At 39.7% G+C, this 16,545-nt stretch overlaps 1 protein-coding gene across 1 annotated transcript in view; it reads right to left on the reverse strand.

The window, feature by feature from the left end:
* Window positions 1-4,628: 4,628 nt before the first annotated feature.
* The window catches only part of OSBPL11 (oxysterol binding protein like 11), a 69,762-nt gene continuing 57,845 nt past the window's right edge, over window positions 4,629-16,545 (reverse strand). Inside the window, exons 13-14 of the mRNA XM_063602553.1 lie at window positions 7,643-7,796; window positions 4,629-6,353 (exon numbers count right to left, since the gene is read on the reverse strand). Of these exons, the coding sequence (XP_063458623.1) occupies window positions 6,288-6,353; window positions 7,643-7,796 (220 nt within the window). The 3' untranslated portion in view covers window positions 4,629-6,287. The remainder of the gene's footprint in view (window positions 6,354-7,642; window positions 7,797-16,545) is intronic.

Consider the following 16,545-nt stretch of genomic DNA (forward strand, 5'->3'; position numbering starts at 1 on the left):
GGGTGGGTCTCACAAAGTGCATTCTCAAGGGTGGAGAGAATTACAAAGAAACTTCTTAAGGTTGGGGAGATTATAAAGAAACTTAAGGGTGGGGGAGATTACTAAGTAAATTGATCAGTTAGGGTTGGGCAGAAACAAATCACAATGGTGGAATGTCATCAGTTAAAGCTATTTTCACTTCTGTGGATCTTCAGTTGCTTCAGGCCATCTGGATATATATGTGCAGGTCACTGGGGATATGATGGCTTAGCTTGGGCTCAGAGGTCTGACAATAACCGCCTCTTGCATACAACTGCCCACCAGGAGGCACATACCCAGTGTGAGAGAGGGATATGGTCTTGCCTTAATCTCTGTTAAAACTGCACATGTCTGAGGCAGGCGGATCACCTGAGGTCAGGAGTTCAAGACCAGCCTGGCTAACAGGGTGAAAACCCATCTCTACTAAAAATACAAAAAAATTAGCCAGATGTGGTGGCAGGCACCTGTAATCCCAGCTACTTGGGAGGCTGAGGCAGGAGAATCACTTGAACCTGGGAGGCAGAGGTTGCAGTGAGCCGAGATCATGCCACTGCACTCCAGCCTGGGCAACAAGAGTGAGACTCCGTCTCAAAACAAAAAACAAAACAAAACAAAAAACTGCACAAGTGCAAGCCATTTGCACTCTGGAATTGCGTGCCATGAAAACTCCTAGTGGTGTGGAACTTAGTTTGAATTTGAAATCACGTTGCATGCACAACCTGCCCGCTGACTGCAGATCATCCCCTGTAAGCCACGGCAAGGCCCATGGAGCCTGAGCTTTGTGTAGCTCGGTGCTTATGATGTACCACCTCCCTTCAGTCCCAACTCCTCTTCCTCCTCCATCCTCAGGTATACTGATTGCACACTCCCTGTGTCAGAGGCGTTTGAACCAGAGCGAATCCATTTTGAGTGAGGGCTAGGAAAATGAGGCCGGGACTTGCTGGGCTGCATTCCCAGAAAGTCAGGCATTCCTAGCCTCTAGATGTTTACAGTTAAGGGAACAAATTAATAATGTTTACTAAACAGACCCAGACTTGGGAGTGTCCAGGTATCCCGATATCTGGAGAACAAAGGCATTCTTGATTTTGCTTTAAAAATAATAATATCGATTCTCGCAAAATATAGTAATTAAGAAAATTAATCATTTATCATAAACCCTTGTAGCAGACCACACTCTCCCACATACCCAAGCATTGTACCTAGGGTGAACATGTTTCTCCTCTTACTTTCGGGAATGTCCTACTCTGTCAATGGAGTAGCTCTTCTTTTACTACTTTACTCTCTTAAGAAACTTGCTTTTAGTTTGCACTGTGGACTTGCCCTGAATTCTTTCTTGCGCGAGATCCAAGAGCCCTCTTTTGGGTTCTGGATTGGGACCCCTTTCCTGTAACACCTGTGCAAACTATAGTGTCCCTATTATAACCATCTCATAGTGGTAGATTCCATTCAGATTTAAGGTAAGCCCAAAGACCACTTTTGGGTTTTCTTGACTCTCTGAGAAAAGTTGTATAAGCACCTGTGTTCTTCTGGGTTTGGCTAGATAGGGTTGTGTCCCTCTATGGAATGGACAGTCATGTGGATGAGGGTGTCATTTTCCCACCCAATAAAACTCACTAAGGATGCTTCTGTAGAAGTGAGAAATATGATGACTATATTCAGAATAACGATAACTCGGCTGGGCGTGGTGACTCACGCCTGTAATCCTAGCACTTTGGGAGGCCGAGGCGGGCAAATCACTTGAGGCCAGGAGTTCAAGACCAGCCTGGCCACCATGAAACCCCATCTCTACTAAAAATTCAAAAATTAGCCAGGCATGGTGGCGCGTGCCTATAACCCCAGCTACTCGGGAGGCTGAGGCACAAGAATCGCTTGAACCTGGAAGGCGGAGGTTGCAGTGAGCCAAGATCACACGACTGCATTCAAGCCTGGGTGACAGAGTGAGACGCTGTCTCAAAAAAAAAAACAAAAAACAAAACAAAACAAAACACATGTTGGTCAGGCTGATCTCGAACTCCTGACCTCAAAAAGTGATCCACCTGCCTCAGCCTTCCAAAGTGCTGAGATTACAGGCATGGGCCACCACACCCGGCAATCATTTTTTAAATTAAGGAAATATTAACAAGCAAAAATAAAAACATAAAAGTATAGTCTTTCCCCATAATAAGTCCTTCTAAGAATCTGTAGAAGTTATTAATCAAGTAGTAGACATTCGTAGTGGGAGTTAAGCATAAGGACTAGAATTGTGTGTGGGGTGAGAAATTCAATACTACTTATTGTTTTTGGTGACAACCAGGTATTGGAGATAATGATGACCATAACGTACTGAGTTCAGTGAATCAATACGGATATGCCATAACTTACCGAATATACAATAAAAAATTACCTTTAGAGGCTTAAAAACTGTCTAACTGGAACATGACCGGGGGCTTAAATACAAATATTTTGCAGAAGGTATAGTGTCATCACCATGAGAAAAAAAATTAAAAGCCCAAATATATGGCTGGAACACTCTCTTTTTGTTACTTTCAGTCTTGGACTTTTTTTTTTGAGATGGAGTCTCACTCTGTCGCCCAGGCTGGAGAGCAGTAGCACAATCTTAGCTCACTGTAACCTCTGCCTCCTGGGTTCAAGTGATTCTCTTGCCTCAGCCTCTCGAGTAGCTGGGACTAACAGGCGTACGCCACCATGCCTGGCTAATTTTTGTATTTTTAGTAGAGATGGGGTTTTGCCATGTTGCTCTGGCTGGTCTCGAACTCCTGACCTCAGGTGATCCACCCACCTCGGCCTCCCACAGTTTTGGAATTATAGGCATGAGCCACTGTGGCCGGCCACCCTGGACTTCTGGACTTTTTTTTTTTTTTTTGAGATGGAGTCTTGCCCTGTTGCCCAGCCTGGAGTGCAGTGGTGCAATCTCGACTCACTGCAACCTCTGCCTCCCGCGTTCAAGTGATTCTCCTGCTTCACCTCTTGAGTAGCTGGGATTACAGGCATGAGCCACCATGCCTGGCTAATTTTTTGTATCTTTAGTAGAGACGGGGTTTCACCATGTTGGCCAGGCTGGTCTCGAACTCCTGACCTCCTGATCTGCACGCCTCAGCCTCCCAAAGTGCTGGGATTACAGGCATCAGCCACGATGCCTAGCAGTCTTGGACTTCTTAACACAATCACTAACCACCAGAAGGAAGTGTACATTTAAAATTCTGGCCCAAATGAAAGAGATACAAATATGGCACAACTGCCACAAAGACTTGTTTCCCTAGCCAAATAGTACCAAGGCGTAGACAAAAAAAATCAAAATAGAAAAAGCCTCTAGCTCTCGTGAGGTGTGTAAGCTGCAGCTTCTGGAAGCAGATGTTGCTCCTTCCTTACTCTCTGGGCCCTGCAGTGGGAAGGCAATTAGATAGGGAGAAGGTAAAACAGTCAGCCCGAAGCATAACAATTCATTCTTGTCAAACAGTTCAACCCAATAATGTGGGGGAGATTTCATTACTCATAAATGTATTACTTTCCATAATAACTTTAAAACTAATATTTCAGTAATTCTTAAAATGGCTCAACAATCCAAAGAAACAAATGGGCACGTGACATGGTTTGGCTCTGTATCCCCACCCAAATATCATCTTGAATTGTACTTCCACTCCACAATTCCCACATGTTGTGGGAGGTAATTTGAATCATGGGGGCAGTTTTCCCCATACTGTTCTCGTGAATAAGTCTTACGAGATCTGACGGTTTTATCAGGGGTTTCCACTTTTGCATCTTCCTCATTTTCTCTTGCTGCCACCATGTAAGAAGTGCCTTTCGCCTCCTACCATGATTCTGAGGCCTCCCCAGCCGTGTGGAACTTTGTAAGTCCAATTAAACCTCTTTTTCTTCCCAGTCTTGGGCATGTCTTTATCAGCAGTGTGAAAGCGGACACAGCACTCAAACAATTCAAATGAAACAAAAATCTCTGGTTTCATTTTATTTTTAAAAATTTTTATTTATTTCTTTTTTAAAGGCTAATCAAGTTAAGCAGTGGGAGCAGAGAAGGAACGAAGAAATCTGTAACTGGGGCTGGGCGAGGTACCTCATGCCTGTAATCCCAGTACTTTGGGAGGCTGAGGTGGGAGGACTGCTTGAGCTCAGGAATTCAAGACCAGTCTGGGCAACATAGTGAGATCCAGTCTATACAAACAGTACAACAATCAGCTGGTTGTGGTGGTGTGTGCCTGTGGTCTCAGCTACTTGGGAGGGTGAAGTGGAATGATTGGTTTAGCCTGGGAGGTCAAGACTGCAGTGAGCTATGCACTGTACTCCATCCTGGGTGACAGAGTCAGACTCTGCCTCACAATAAACAAAATAAGGAATCTATAATTGGTTGTGATCAGTTAGTTGTAAATGCCACTGCATGCAGATCAGCCTGGTTTCATTTTATATTCTTCTTCTATCTCCAGAATATTTAAAAGTTAAACATTTCAATTTTTAGAAACTCTTATTAAATTTACCACCTAGCTGAAGATTCCTGAAGGACTTAAACAGAAAATCCATGCCCCTCTCAAATGAACAGGGCAATAACTCTACTGAATATAAACTTTCTCTCTCCATTCATAAAAGAGACAGAAGCATTATTGTTTGTTCTCTAGTTTTATTATTTGTCAATTTTCCCAACACAGGAACTATAACTCATTTTGAGGATTTTTTTCAGTGCATTTCACAGCAAAAATGAACAAGGGAATCATTAAAATTGTTGTACACAAACCAACTCTTTTTCTTATAATTTACAATTTGTTGAAAAAATTATTGTTTTGCTGTTTTCATCCTACTAACCTCTTTAACAGAACACAATTTATCAGAGCACAAAGCTTAAACTTCTTATGATGATGCAACAGACACAGCCACCTACAATGGCTGATAAACAACAGGTATGTTACACACACTGATTGGAAGACCATATCAGAAAAAACAGAGTAAGGCACCACTCTTGGGAAATTAAGGTAGCTTGCAGTAACAAGTGTTGAGCACCATAATAAGTAGGTGCTCAATAAATACATGAATGAATGATGAAAGCCATAATTAGCTCTATTCTTTTAATTGCCAGCAATTCTTCAACCTCAACAAAATACTTATTTAAAAAAAGATTTGTACCTGAATACAACTTCCTGATCTTTTTTTCCTGATACCTTTTCATTTCGTTGTTTCTTTAGCATTTAAATTTCCTCAAAAAAAAAATAAATAAATAAAACCATACCTTACATGCGTGTTCAGTTACACATATAAGTTTTGAATTACTGACAAATATGAATAGAATCATTTATTTTAATTTTTAACAGAGGTAAAATAAAGCATACTTATCCAAAGGGATAACACATAATACTGGATATTAACCTAAAGGTGAAAAGAAAGAAGGAAAAAAGTAACAGTTTTATTTTTTAATATTTGCTATTTTCTTTAATGCCTTAGTTCTGGAGAAAGGCTAAAATCTCATCATATTGACATTAACACATTTTTAAAAAGTGTCTCTCAAGTGTAATATTTAATAAAACTAGGTACTGAAAAATGTTCTGAAATTTTTCAAGTCAATGTTGTTTTCAAGTATATTAAAATGCTCAGAAGAAAAAATTCTCCATGGTTATAATTCTGATCAATCTATAAATGTACTTTTTAAAAGAGAGTTCCAACAGAGGTGGGTAATGGGTAAGTTCCTCAGACACAGGCATACAGTCTTTTTGAAGAAATAGAATGCCTTGTTACCACAACCTGGTTGATTTTTTTTTTTTTAAACACTGATTTCAGGCACAATGGCTGAATCCACTTCTGGGTCATCTTTCTCCTCCTCTTGGTTGGTTTACAAGAGTAGTGAATACTTCAGTTATGGACAGAAAGAAAGACACAAACTCTGAAACGGAGACTTCACTTTTCACTACAAAGAAATCAAAGTCACTGAGTTCTCATTGTTGTGTGTATCTGCTGCCCCTGTGCAAAAATAGGGGATTCAAACTTAACTTTAGGAGCAAGAACTGGATAAAAGATTCATCTACTGATTCAGGTAACAAGTTTTAAGATGGTATTGCTCACATCACATGAACAGGTTGGTAAAAGGTCCACTGTGTTTCTTTACCACTTTGGTCTTGCTGCAGTATTATGGTGCCCTAGTAGGTACATTCAGGTTTAGCTAGTTTCAGTCTGCGCAATCAGGAAGCAGGTCACTCAGTGCAATGACTCCATTCTGGGAGGATTTAGGGTAAACAGAGAAGAACCTCATTTGGTCGAGTTTTAGATAGTATGTGTCACTCTGCTGGTTGTGTTGTTGGAATTATTTTCCAAAGTGGTTTATGATAAACCCAGCCATCTCCCTGAAACAAATAAAAAGATAAAGAATCATCCCTCTAATATTATCAAAATCAGTAACCAAAACTAGAAGCAACACCTTCACTGAAATGGAATTCTATTTTCACATTCAAAAACAAGTTTTTGTGAAGGAATAAAGTCTTTGTGATTAAGACATCAAACAATGCCTGTGGTTTAGCTAGGATTTAGGTGAGAAGGCATGGTATGGGAGGATCTAGTTTGTGACCCATGAACATTTAATTTTGCAAGAACCATTTGTAGCAATTTTGCCAATTTCGCCAAGATGCTACAGATTGAGCCTCACTCACAGAGTTATGGGCAGCAGGTGGAGTACAGAGAAATGATCGGGAAGGTACTAACTGTTCTCCCTGTCTCCACTGGCACCCCAGAACTCATTTTTTTTCTTTCCTTTTTTTTTTTTCCCCCCCAAGACGGAGTCTTGCTCTGTCAGCCAGGCTGGAGTGCAGTGGCACAATCTTGGCTCACTGCAACCTCCGCCTCCCTGGTTCAAGCAATTCTCCTGTCTCAGCCTCCCGAGTAGCTGGGATTACAGGCACGTGCCACCATACCCGGCTCATTTTTGTATTTTTAGTAGAGATGGGGGTTTCACCATGTTGGCCAGGCTGGTCTGAAATTCCTGACCTCATGATCCGCCCGCCTCGGCCTCCCAAAGTGCTGAGATTACAGACGTGAGCCACCGCGCCAGGCCCCCCAGCTCATTTTTTCTTTTTTTTTTTTTTTTGGAGACAGAGTTTCACTCTTGTTGCCCAGGCTGGAGTGCAATGGCGCAATCTTGGCACACTGCAACCTCCGCCTCCTGGGTTCAAGCAATTCTCCTGTCTCAGCCTCCCGAGTAGCTGGGATTACAGGCATGTACCACCACAACTGGCTAATGTTGTATTTTTAGTAGAGACGGGGTTTCTCCATGTTGGTCAGGCTGGTCTCGAACTCCTGACCTCAGGTGATCCGCCTGCCTCGGCCTCCCAAAGTACTGGGATTACAGGCATGAGCCACCGAGCCCGGCCACCCCCTAGCTCATTTTTAATGATATAGAGATGTTCTCACTTAGAAACTCTTCTTTCTTAGAATCTGTTCCTGGTATATCTGCCTTTTTTTTGAGACAGAGTCTTGCTATAGGTTACCCAGGCTGGTCTCAAAAACAGTTGGTATTTATATACAGCCACACTACTTTTAAAATAAAGATGGATAAGTGATAGCAATTCAACAAAGCCTAGTAAGCTAAAGTTCTCAACCAAGTAGATACATTTTTATCTTGAACACATGTACAGCATACCTCTTTAATAAAATATTTGGTTTTCCAAGGTGTGCCTGTTTCAGTACGATGCCTTTCTTCAGTCCTCTGACGTTCTTCCAGGGTATGCTTATGCTCTGTGGCCTTATCAATTTCAGATTCTCTCAGCGAGTCTGTCACATTTTTCCACAATCGCCTGAAATCCAAAAACCACACATTTTACAAGCATTCTTTAAAAGAGATAATTAAATAGAATCAATACCCTCAAAATTACAATAATTTTATAAAATAACATTTCCTAAATCACATCTACAATGTCATGCTTATGAATTCCAAGAATAATGATACTGTGCTGCTGATGGTTATGTCCAGGATGCTGCTCCTTCTGCTTCTTTTTAAATTAAAAATAATTTGTATTTTTCCAGGTTATAAAAGGAGGATTTTTTGTTTTTAGAAAACTTAGAAATTAACGAGTAAAAAGAGAAGTAAATTCTCAAAGTTGAAATGTAAAGAGAGAAGCATCAAATAGACACAATAAAAAATGATAAAGGGGATATCACCACCGATCCCACAGAAATACAAACTACCATCAGAGAATACTACAAACACCTCCACGCAAATAAACTAGAAAATCTAGAAGAAATGGATACATTCCTCGACACATACACTCTCCCAAGACTAAACCAGGAAGAAGTTGAATCTCTGAATAGACCAATAACAGGAGCTGAAATTGTGGCAATAATCAATAGTTTACCAACCAAAAAGAGTCCAGGACCAGATGGATTCACAGCCGAATTCTAACAGAGGTACAAGGAGGAACTGGTACCATTCCTTCTGAAACTATTCCAATCAATAGAAAAAGAGGGAATCCTCCCTAACTCATTTTATGAGGCCAGCATCATTCTGATACCAAAGCCGGGCAGAGACACAACCAAAAAAGAGAATTTTAGACCAATATCCTTGATGAACATTGATGCAAAAATCCTCAATAAAATACTGGCAAATCGAATCCAGCAGCACATCAAAAAGCTTATCCACCATGATCAAGTGGGCTTCATCCCTGGGATGCAAGGCTGGTTCAATATACGCAAATCAATAAATGTAATCCAGCATATAAACAGAGCCAAAGACAAAAACCACATGATTATCTCAATAGATGCAGAAAAAGCCTTTGACAAAATTCAACAACCCTTCATGCTAAAAACTCTCAATAAATTAGGTATTGATGGGACGTATTTCAAAATAATAAGAGCTATCTATGACAAACCCACAGCCAATATCATACTGAATGGGCAAAAACTGGAAGCATTCCCTTTGAAAACTGGCACAAGACAGGGATGCCCTCTCTCACCACTCCTATTCAACATAGTGTTGGAAGTTCTGGCCAGGGCAATCAGGCAGGAGAAGGAAATAAAGGGTATTCAATTAGGAAAAGAGGAAGTCAAATTGTCCCTGTTTGCAGATGACATGATTGTTTATCTAGAAAACCCCATCGTCTCAGCCCAAAATCTCCTTAAGCTGATAAGCAACTTCAGCAAAGTCTCAGGATACAAAATCAATGTACAAAAATCACAAGCATTCCTATACACCAACAACAGACAAACAGAGAGCCAAATCATGAGTGAACTCCCATTCACAATTGCTTCAAAGGGAATAAAATACCTAGGAATCCAACTTACAAGGGATGTGAAGGACCTCTTCAAGGAGAACTACAAACCACTGCTCAAGGAAATAAAAGAGGATACAAACAAATGGAAGAACATTCCATGCTCATGGGTAGGAAGAATCAATATCGTGAAAATGGCCATACTGCCCAAGGTAATTTACAGATTCAATGCCATCCCCATCAAGCTACCAAGGACTTTCTTCACAGAATTGGAAAAAACTACTTTAAAGTTCATATGGAACCAAAAAAGAGCCCGCATCGCCAAGTCAATCCTAAGCCAAAAGAACAAAGCTGGAGGCATCACACTACCTGACTTCAAACTATACTACAAGGCTACAGTAACCAAAACAGCATGGTACTGGTACCAAAACAGAGATATAGATCAATGGAACAGAACAGAGCCCTCAGAAATAACGCCACTTACCTACAACTATCTGATCTTTGACAAACCTGAGAAAAACAAGCAATGGGGAAAGGATTCCCTATTTAATAAATGGTGCTGGGAAAACTGGCTAGCCATATGTAGACAGCTGAAACTGGATCCCTTCCTTACACCTTATACAAAAATCAATTCAAGATGGATTAAAGATTTAAACGTTAGACCTAAAACCATAAAAACCCTAGAAGAAAACCTAGGCATTACCATTCAGGACATAGGCGTGGGCAAGGACTTCATGTCCAAAACACCAAAAGCAATGGCAACAAAAGACAAAATTGACAAAAGGGATCTAATTAAACTAAAGAGCTTCTGCACAGCAAAAGAAACTACCATCAGAGTGAACAGGCAACCTACAACATGGGAGAAAATTTTCGCAACCTACTCATCTGACAAAGGGCTAATATCCAGAATCTACAATGAACTCAAACAAATTTACAAGAAAAAAACAAACAACCCCATCAAAAAGTGGGCGAGGGACATGAACAGACACTTCTCAAAAGAAGACATTTATGCAGCCAAAAAACACATGAAAAAATGCTCATCATCACTGGCCATCAGAGAAATGCAAATCAAAACCACTATGAGATATCATCTCACACCAGTTAGAATGGCAATCATTAAAAAGTCAGGAAACAACAGGTGCTGGAGAGGATGTGGAGAAATAGGAACACTTTTACACTGTTGGTGGGACTGTAAACTAGTTCAACCATTGTGGAAGTCAGTGTGGCGATTCCTCAGGGATCTAGAACTAGAAATACCATTTGACCCAGCCATCCCATTACTGGGTATATACCCAAAGGACTATAAATCATGCTGCTATAAAGACACATGCACACGTATGTTTATTGCGGCATTATTCACAATAGCAAAGACTTGGAACCAACCCAAATGTCCAACAATGATAGACTGGATTAAGAAAATGTGGCACATATACACCATGGAATACTATGCAGCCATAAAAAATGATGAGTTCATGTCCTTTGTAGGGACATGGATGAAACTGGAAACCATCATTCTCAGTAAACTATCGCAAGAACAAAAAACCAAACACCGCATATTCTCACTCATAGGTGGGAATTGAACAATGAGATCACATGGACACAGGACGGGGAATATCACACTCTGGGGACTGTGGTGGGGAGGGGGGAGGGATAGCATTGGGAGATATACCTAATGCTAGATGACGAGTTAGTGGGTGCAGTGCACCAGCATGGCACATGTATACATATGTAACTAACCTGCACAATGTGCACATGTACCCTAAAACTTAAAGTATAATAAAAAAAAAAAAGAAAAAAAAATTGCAAGAGATATAAAAAGAAAAAAAAAAATGTAAGCAAGACTAACTGTGCTTCTGGACATGATGAAATAATGGGGAACACATTTATTTTCCTGCCTTCATCAACCAGGAAACCAGGCAACATATAATACAATAGTGGTTTTCAGATACTGAGCAAAAGGCAGTGCAGGGCAGTGATCCTTGAGAAAGGAAACAAATGAGGGGAGTCCTATGAGTGCTCTAACTCGCTGTCCAGAGTGTTTCTAGGCCACGCACAGGGAGAGGGAAGCTTAACAAATCTCAAGCAAAAAACAAACAAACAAACAAACAAAAAACTGCCACAACACTTCTTTAGGGAAAGAACTGTTTGTTGAACACATGGTGCTGGGACAACTGGATATACATGTGAAAAAAATGTAGTAAGTTAAACATAAAACTACCATAAACCCAGCAATTCCACTCCTGGGTATTTACCCAAGAAAAATGAAAATAAATGTCCATACAAAGACTTGTAGGAGAATGTTCACAGCAGTATTATTCATCATTGCCCCCAACTGGTAAATGGATAGGCAAAATGTGATATATCCATACAGTGCAATACTATTCAGCAATAAAAAGCAATGAACCACTGATACATGCAATTAATACTTCATGGATGAACCTCAAAAACGTTATACTAAGGAAATAAGCCAGGCATAAGAGATCACACATTGTATGATTTCTATGAAATATCCAGAAAAGGCAAATTTATAGACAGAAAGTTAGTGGTTCTCTGGGCTGGGGGTAATGGGGATTAACTGTAAATGAACATGAGAGATCTTACGGTAGGATGAAAATATTCTAAAACTTATTTATGGTAATGACTGTACTACTCGAGAAAGTTACTAAACATCTGTTTTTTCTTTCTTTCTTCCTTTCTTTCTTCCCCCCTTCCTTCTCTTCCTCCCCTTCCCTCCCTCCCTTCTCTCTCCCTCCCTCCCTCTTTCTCTTCTGTTCTCGTCTCTTCTCTTTTTTCTTTTTTTGAGACAGGGTCTCACTGTCACCCAGGCTGGAGTGTGCAGTGGCACCATCTCAGCTCACTGCAACCTCTGCCTCCCGGACTCAAGCAATTCTCCTGCCTCACTTTCTTGAGTAGCTGGGACTACAGGCATGCACCACCATGCCCGGCTAATTTTTGTATTTTGAGTACAGACAGGGTTTCATCATGTTGGCCAGGCTGGTCTCGAACTCCTGACCTCAAATGACCCGCCCACCTCGGCCTCCCAAAGTGCTGGATAGTATGCCAAAGGTCTTATAGTTTAAAGAATTAAGGCTACATATGTATCTTAATGGCTCCAAAAGGTTTCCTAACACATTTCTGAAAATCAAGTATCAAATTTCCTTTTAAAAAAATATGATACATGAGATGGCTCAAACATAAAAATGAATTTATAAGGAATTCTCCATAAATAACGAAAGACATTAAAACAAAAACAGAAACATCAAGACATAACAATCCTAAATATAAATGCCTGCCCTAATAACAGAACTTCTAATAAAATGAAGTAACAACTTGCAGAACTACAAAGTGAAATATTCAATTGTAATTGGTAATTTTAATAACCAGTCTCAATAACTAAACTCAACTGATAGAATAAATACACAGAAAATCTGTAAGACTACAGAAGACTAGAAAAATACTGTCAACTCATTTGACCTGACGTTTATAGAACACACTCACCTCAGCCTCCTGAGTAGCTGGGATTACAGGCAGATGCCATCACATCCAACTAATTTTTATATTTTTTGTGGAGACAGAGTTTCGCCATGTTACCCAGGCTGGTCTCAAACTCTTGGGCTTAATACACATTCGTGTCAAGGGCACATGAAACATTTACCAAGGCCAGGTGCGGTGGCTCATGAATAATTCTAGCACTTTGGGAGGCCGACGTGAGTGGATCACTTGAGGTCAGGAGTTTGAGACCAGCCTGGCCAACATGGTGAAACCCCATCTCTACTAAAAATATAAAAAAATTAGCTGGGTGTGGTGGCACACGCCTGTAGTCCCAGCTACTCGGGAGGCTGAGGCATGAGAATCGCTTGAACCAGGGAGGTGGAGGTTGCAGTGAGCCAAGACTGCATCACTGCACTCCAGCCTGGGCGACAGAGTAAGACACTACTTTGTCTTAAAAAAAAAAAAGAAACATTTACCAAGACAGAACATATTCAGAGTCATTAAACAAACCTAAATAAAGAATTAAAATCATACAAAGTATATTCTTTGACCAAAATGAAACTAAATTAGAAATAAATAATGGAAAGCTAGCTGGAAAATCTCTAAACATTTAGAAATCATCAACACATTTGTAAATAAGTTCATGAGTTAAAAAAAAAAAACCCACAAAGGAAATAAGAAAATATTTCGAAATGAAAACACATAAAAAGTCATCAGATAGAAATAAAGCAGTCCTCAGAGGAAAATTTACAGCATTAAACATTTAGGAAAAAAATATTGATGAGCTAAACCAGGGATCAAACTATGGCCCACAGCCTATTTTTGTAAATAATTTTTTATTGCAATTTAACAATGTCTCATCATTGACTTATTGTCTATGGATGTTTCATGCTATAAGGGCAGAGTTGAGTAGCTGTGGGAGAGGCTGTTTGGTCCACTAAGGCTAAAATATTAATTGGCCTTTTACAGAAAAAGTTTGCTGACCCCTAACCTAAGCTTCCATTGTAAGAAATTAGAAAAAAAAAAAAAAAAAAAAAAAAAAAAAAAAAAAAGCAAATTATTTACAATGTAAGGAGAAAAAAAGAGATTTTATAAAAGAGCAAAATTCAATGAGAAAGAAAACAAACATAGATTAAATCAGTGAAGCCAAAATCTGGTTTTTTGCGTAAAATTAATAAACTTTTAGTCACACTGATGAGAAAAAAGATATTACAAATATAAGGAATAAGTATGGGGATATCACTACAGATCCTACACAGATAAAAAAATAAGGTAATATTAGGAACTATATGACAATAAATTTGACACATTAGCTGAAATGAACCAATTCCTTGAAAGACAAACTACCAAAGCTCACTGAAGAAACAGAAAACCTTAACAGCCCTATATATTAAACATACGTAATTTGTAATTCAAAACCTTCCCCTAAAGAAAAGAACAGAGCAATATCCCTCATGTATATAGAAACTATAAAATTCATTACAAAATTTTAGCAAATAAAATTCACAAACATCTTTTTTTTTTTTTTTTTTGAGACAGTCTGGCTCTGTCACCCAGGCTAGAGTGCAGTGGTGCAACGGCGGCTCACTGCAACCTCCACCTCCTGGGTTCAAGTGATTCTCATGCCTCAGCCTCCCAAGTAGCTGAGACTACAGGTGCACGCCACCACGCCAGGTGATTTTTGTATTTTTAGTAGAGATGCCTGGCTGATTTTTGTATTTTCAGTAGAGATGGGGTTTCACCATGTTGGCCAGGCTGGTCTTGAACTCCTGACCTCAAATGACACACCCGCCTTGGCCTTCCAACATGCTGGGATTATAGGCGTGAGCCACCACACCAGCCCAGAAGCATCTCTTTATCTGCCCATACATTCAATCTGTGGTGATATATTGATTTAAAGTATATATAGGAAAAATCTGGGCCGGGCATGGTGGCTCAAGCCTGTAATTCCAGCACTTTGGGAGGCCGACGTGGGCAGATCACCTGAGATCAGGAGTTCAAGACCAGCCTGACCAACATGGTGAAACCCCATCTCTATTAAACATACAAAAAAATCAGTTGGGTGTGGTGGTGTGCACCTGTAATCCCAGCTACTTGGGAGGCTGAGGCATGAGAATCGCTTGAGCCCAGGAGGCAGAGGTTGCAGTGAGCCGAGATCATGCCACTGCACTCCAACTTAGGTGACAGAGTGAGAGTCCATCTCAAAAAAAAAAAAAAAAAAAAATTCTGGCCTCACACAGATACAGTTTGAAAAAGAGAAGAAATATTTTTACAGATTTTTCAAATAATTCAATTCTTTCATACTGTTTCAAAACTCGACAACTGGTAATTTTAAAAAGGCTAGTTGCAATGTGGAAAATTTAAGAATGTCAATATTTTTTCAAATAACTTATATGGAAATCCACTGGTCTAATGTGCATCCTGAATGGATCATTTATCCATGCATGATTCTGTAATATCATGCATTAGTCATTTGAAAAATACTGGTTCATTGAGTTATGCAGATCTTCCAGATGTTGACATACTATACAATATTTTAAAAAATCACGTTCAATAATATAAGCACCAAGTTCACCAGAAAACTAATTGGGAAGTTTTCAAGTTCATGGTGGCAGATACAATTTTCTAAAATTCTAATTTTGCCTTGAAGCTCAAATTTTATTATTAGTAACATACCATCAATTGTTTTTCTTTAAGTATCACATTCACGTCTTTCATTTACAAGAAAAATGTCTACCTAACATTGAAATTAGAAGAACCATAGTTTGTCTATCAATCATTCTTTTAAGTAAACATGGTATTTCATGAACAAAGTGATTAATTCTGCTTGTAACTCAAAAAATTTTACAAGTGCTCTTCCTCCAGATAACTACTATATTTCTTCGGTAGCCAGCACAAATACTTATTTATATTCCCAATTTGTCATACAGAATACTAATAAGACATGTACTCGGCCAGGCACGGTGGCTCACGCCTGTAATCCCAGCACTTTGGGAGGCTGAGGTGGCAGGATCACTTGAGGTCAGAAGTTCACGACCAGCCTGGCCAACATGGTGAAACCCCGTCTCTACTACAAATACAAAAAATTAGCCAGGCGTGGTGGTCGATGCCTGCAGTCCCAGCTACTCAGGAGGCTGAGGCAGGAGGATCACTTGAACCCAGGAGGTGGAAGTTGCAGGGAGCCGAGATCGCCCGACCACACTCCAGCCTGGGTGACAGAGTGAGACCCTGTCTCAAAAAAAAAAAAAAAAAAAAAAAAAAAAAAAGACATGTACTCAGTAATCCAGATTTTTAAAAAACTAATAATTTGTATTGCTTTTTCAAGGACATCTTAAGAGAAAGGGGCATGCGAGTACATGGCAGTGAAGAATATAATGACTGCTTGTGACGTTTGGTGCCACTGCCTAGATTAGTCCTAAGGCCCACCAGTGCTACCCACAGCATTCCTTTTGCACCATCATAAGAGCCCACAGAGTGAAAAATGGTAAATAATATCTCTGTATTGTTATAAAAAAATTGTGAACTAGCAGATGCCCTGAAAAGGTCTCAAGGACCCAACAGGGGTCTGCAAAGCAAACTTTGAGACCCTCTCCTTAGGATAAATCCCTGTAAGAATTCTTTAAAAATTCATTATTGCTGTATTTTTTGACCCACTCTGAATGTTTGATTGTGGACATTTAATCCCTTTTCACACCTAGTTAGAAATTGTTTGGTTCTATTTATGTGATCTTAATGTAAGATGTTTAGTGGTTCCCTGCATATTTTTTTTCTATTTTTAATTGATAGAGGGACATTTTATGTCCCTCATGACATAAAATTTAAACAGTACAAATAGGAATCTTGTAAA

This window comes from Pan paniscus, chromosome 2 (genome assembly GCF_029289425.2).
Source record: "Pan paniscus chromosome 2, NHGRI_mPanPan1-v2.0_pri, whole genome shotgun sequence".
NCBI classification, from domain to species: Eukaryota; Metazoa; Chordata; class Mammalia; order Primates; family Hominidae; genus Pan; species Pan paniscus.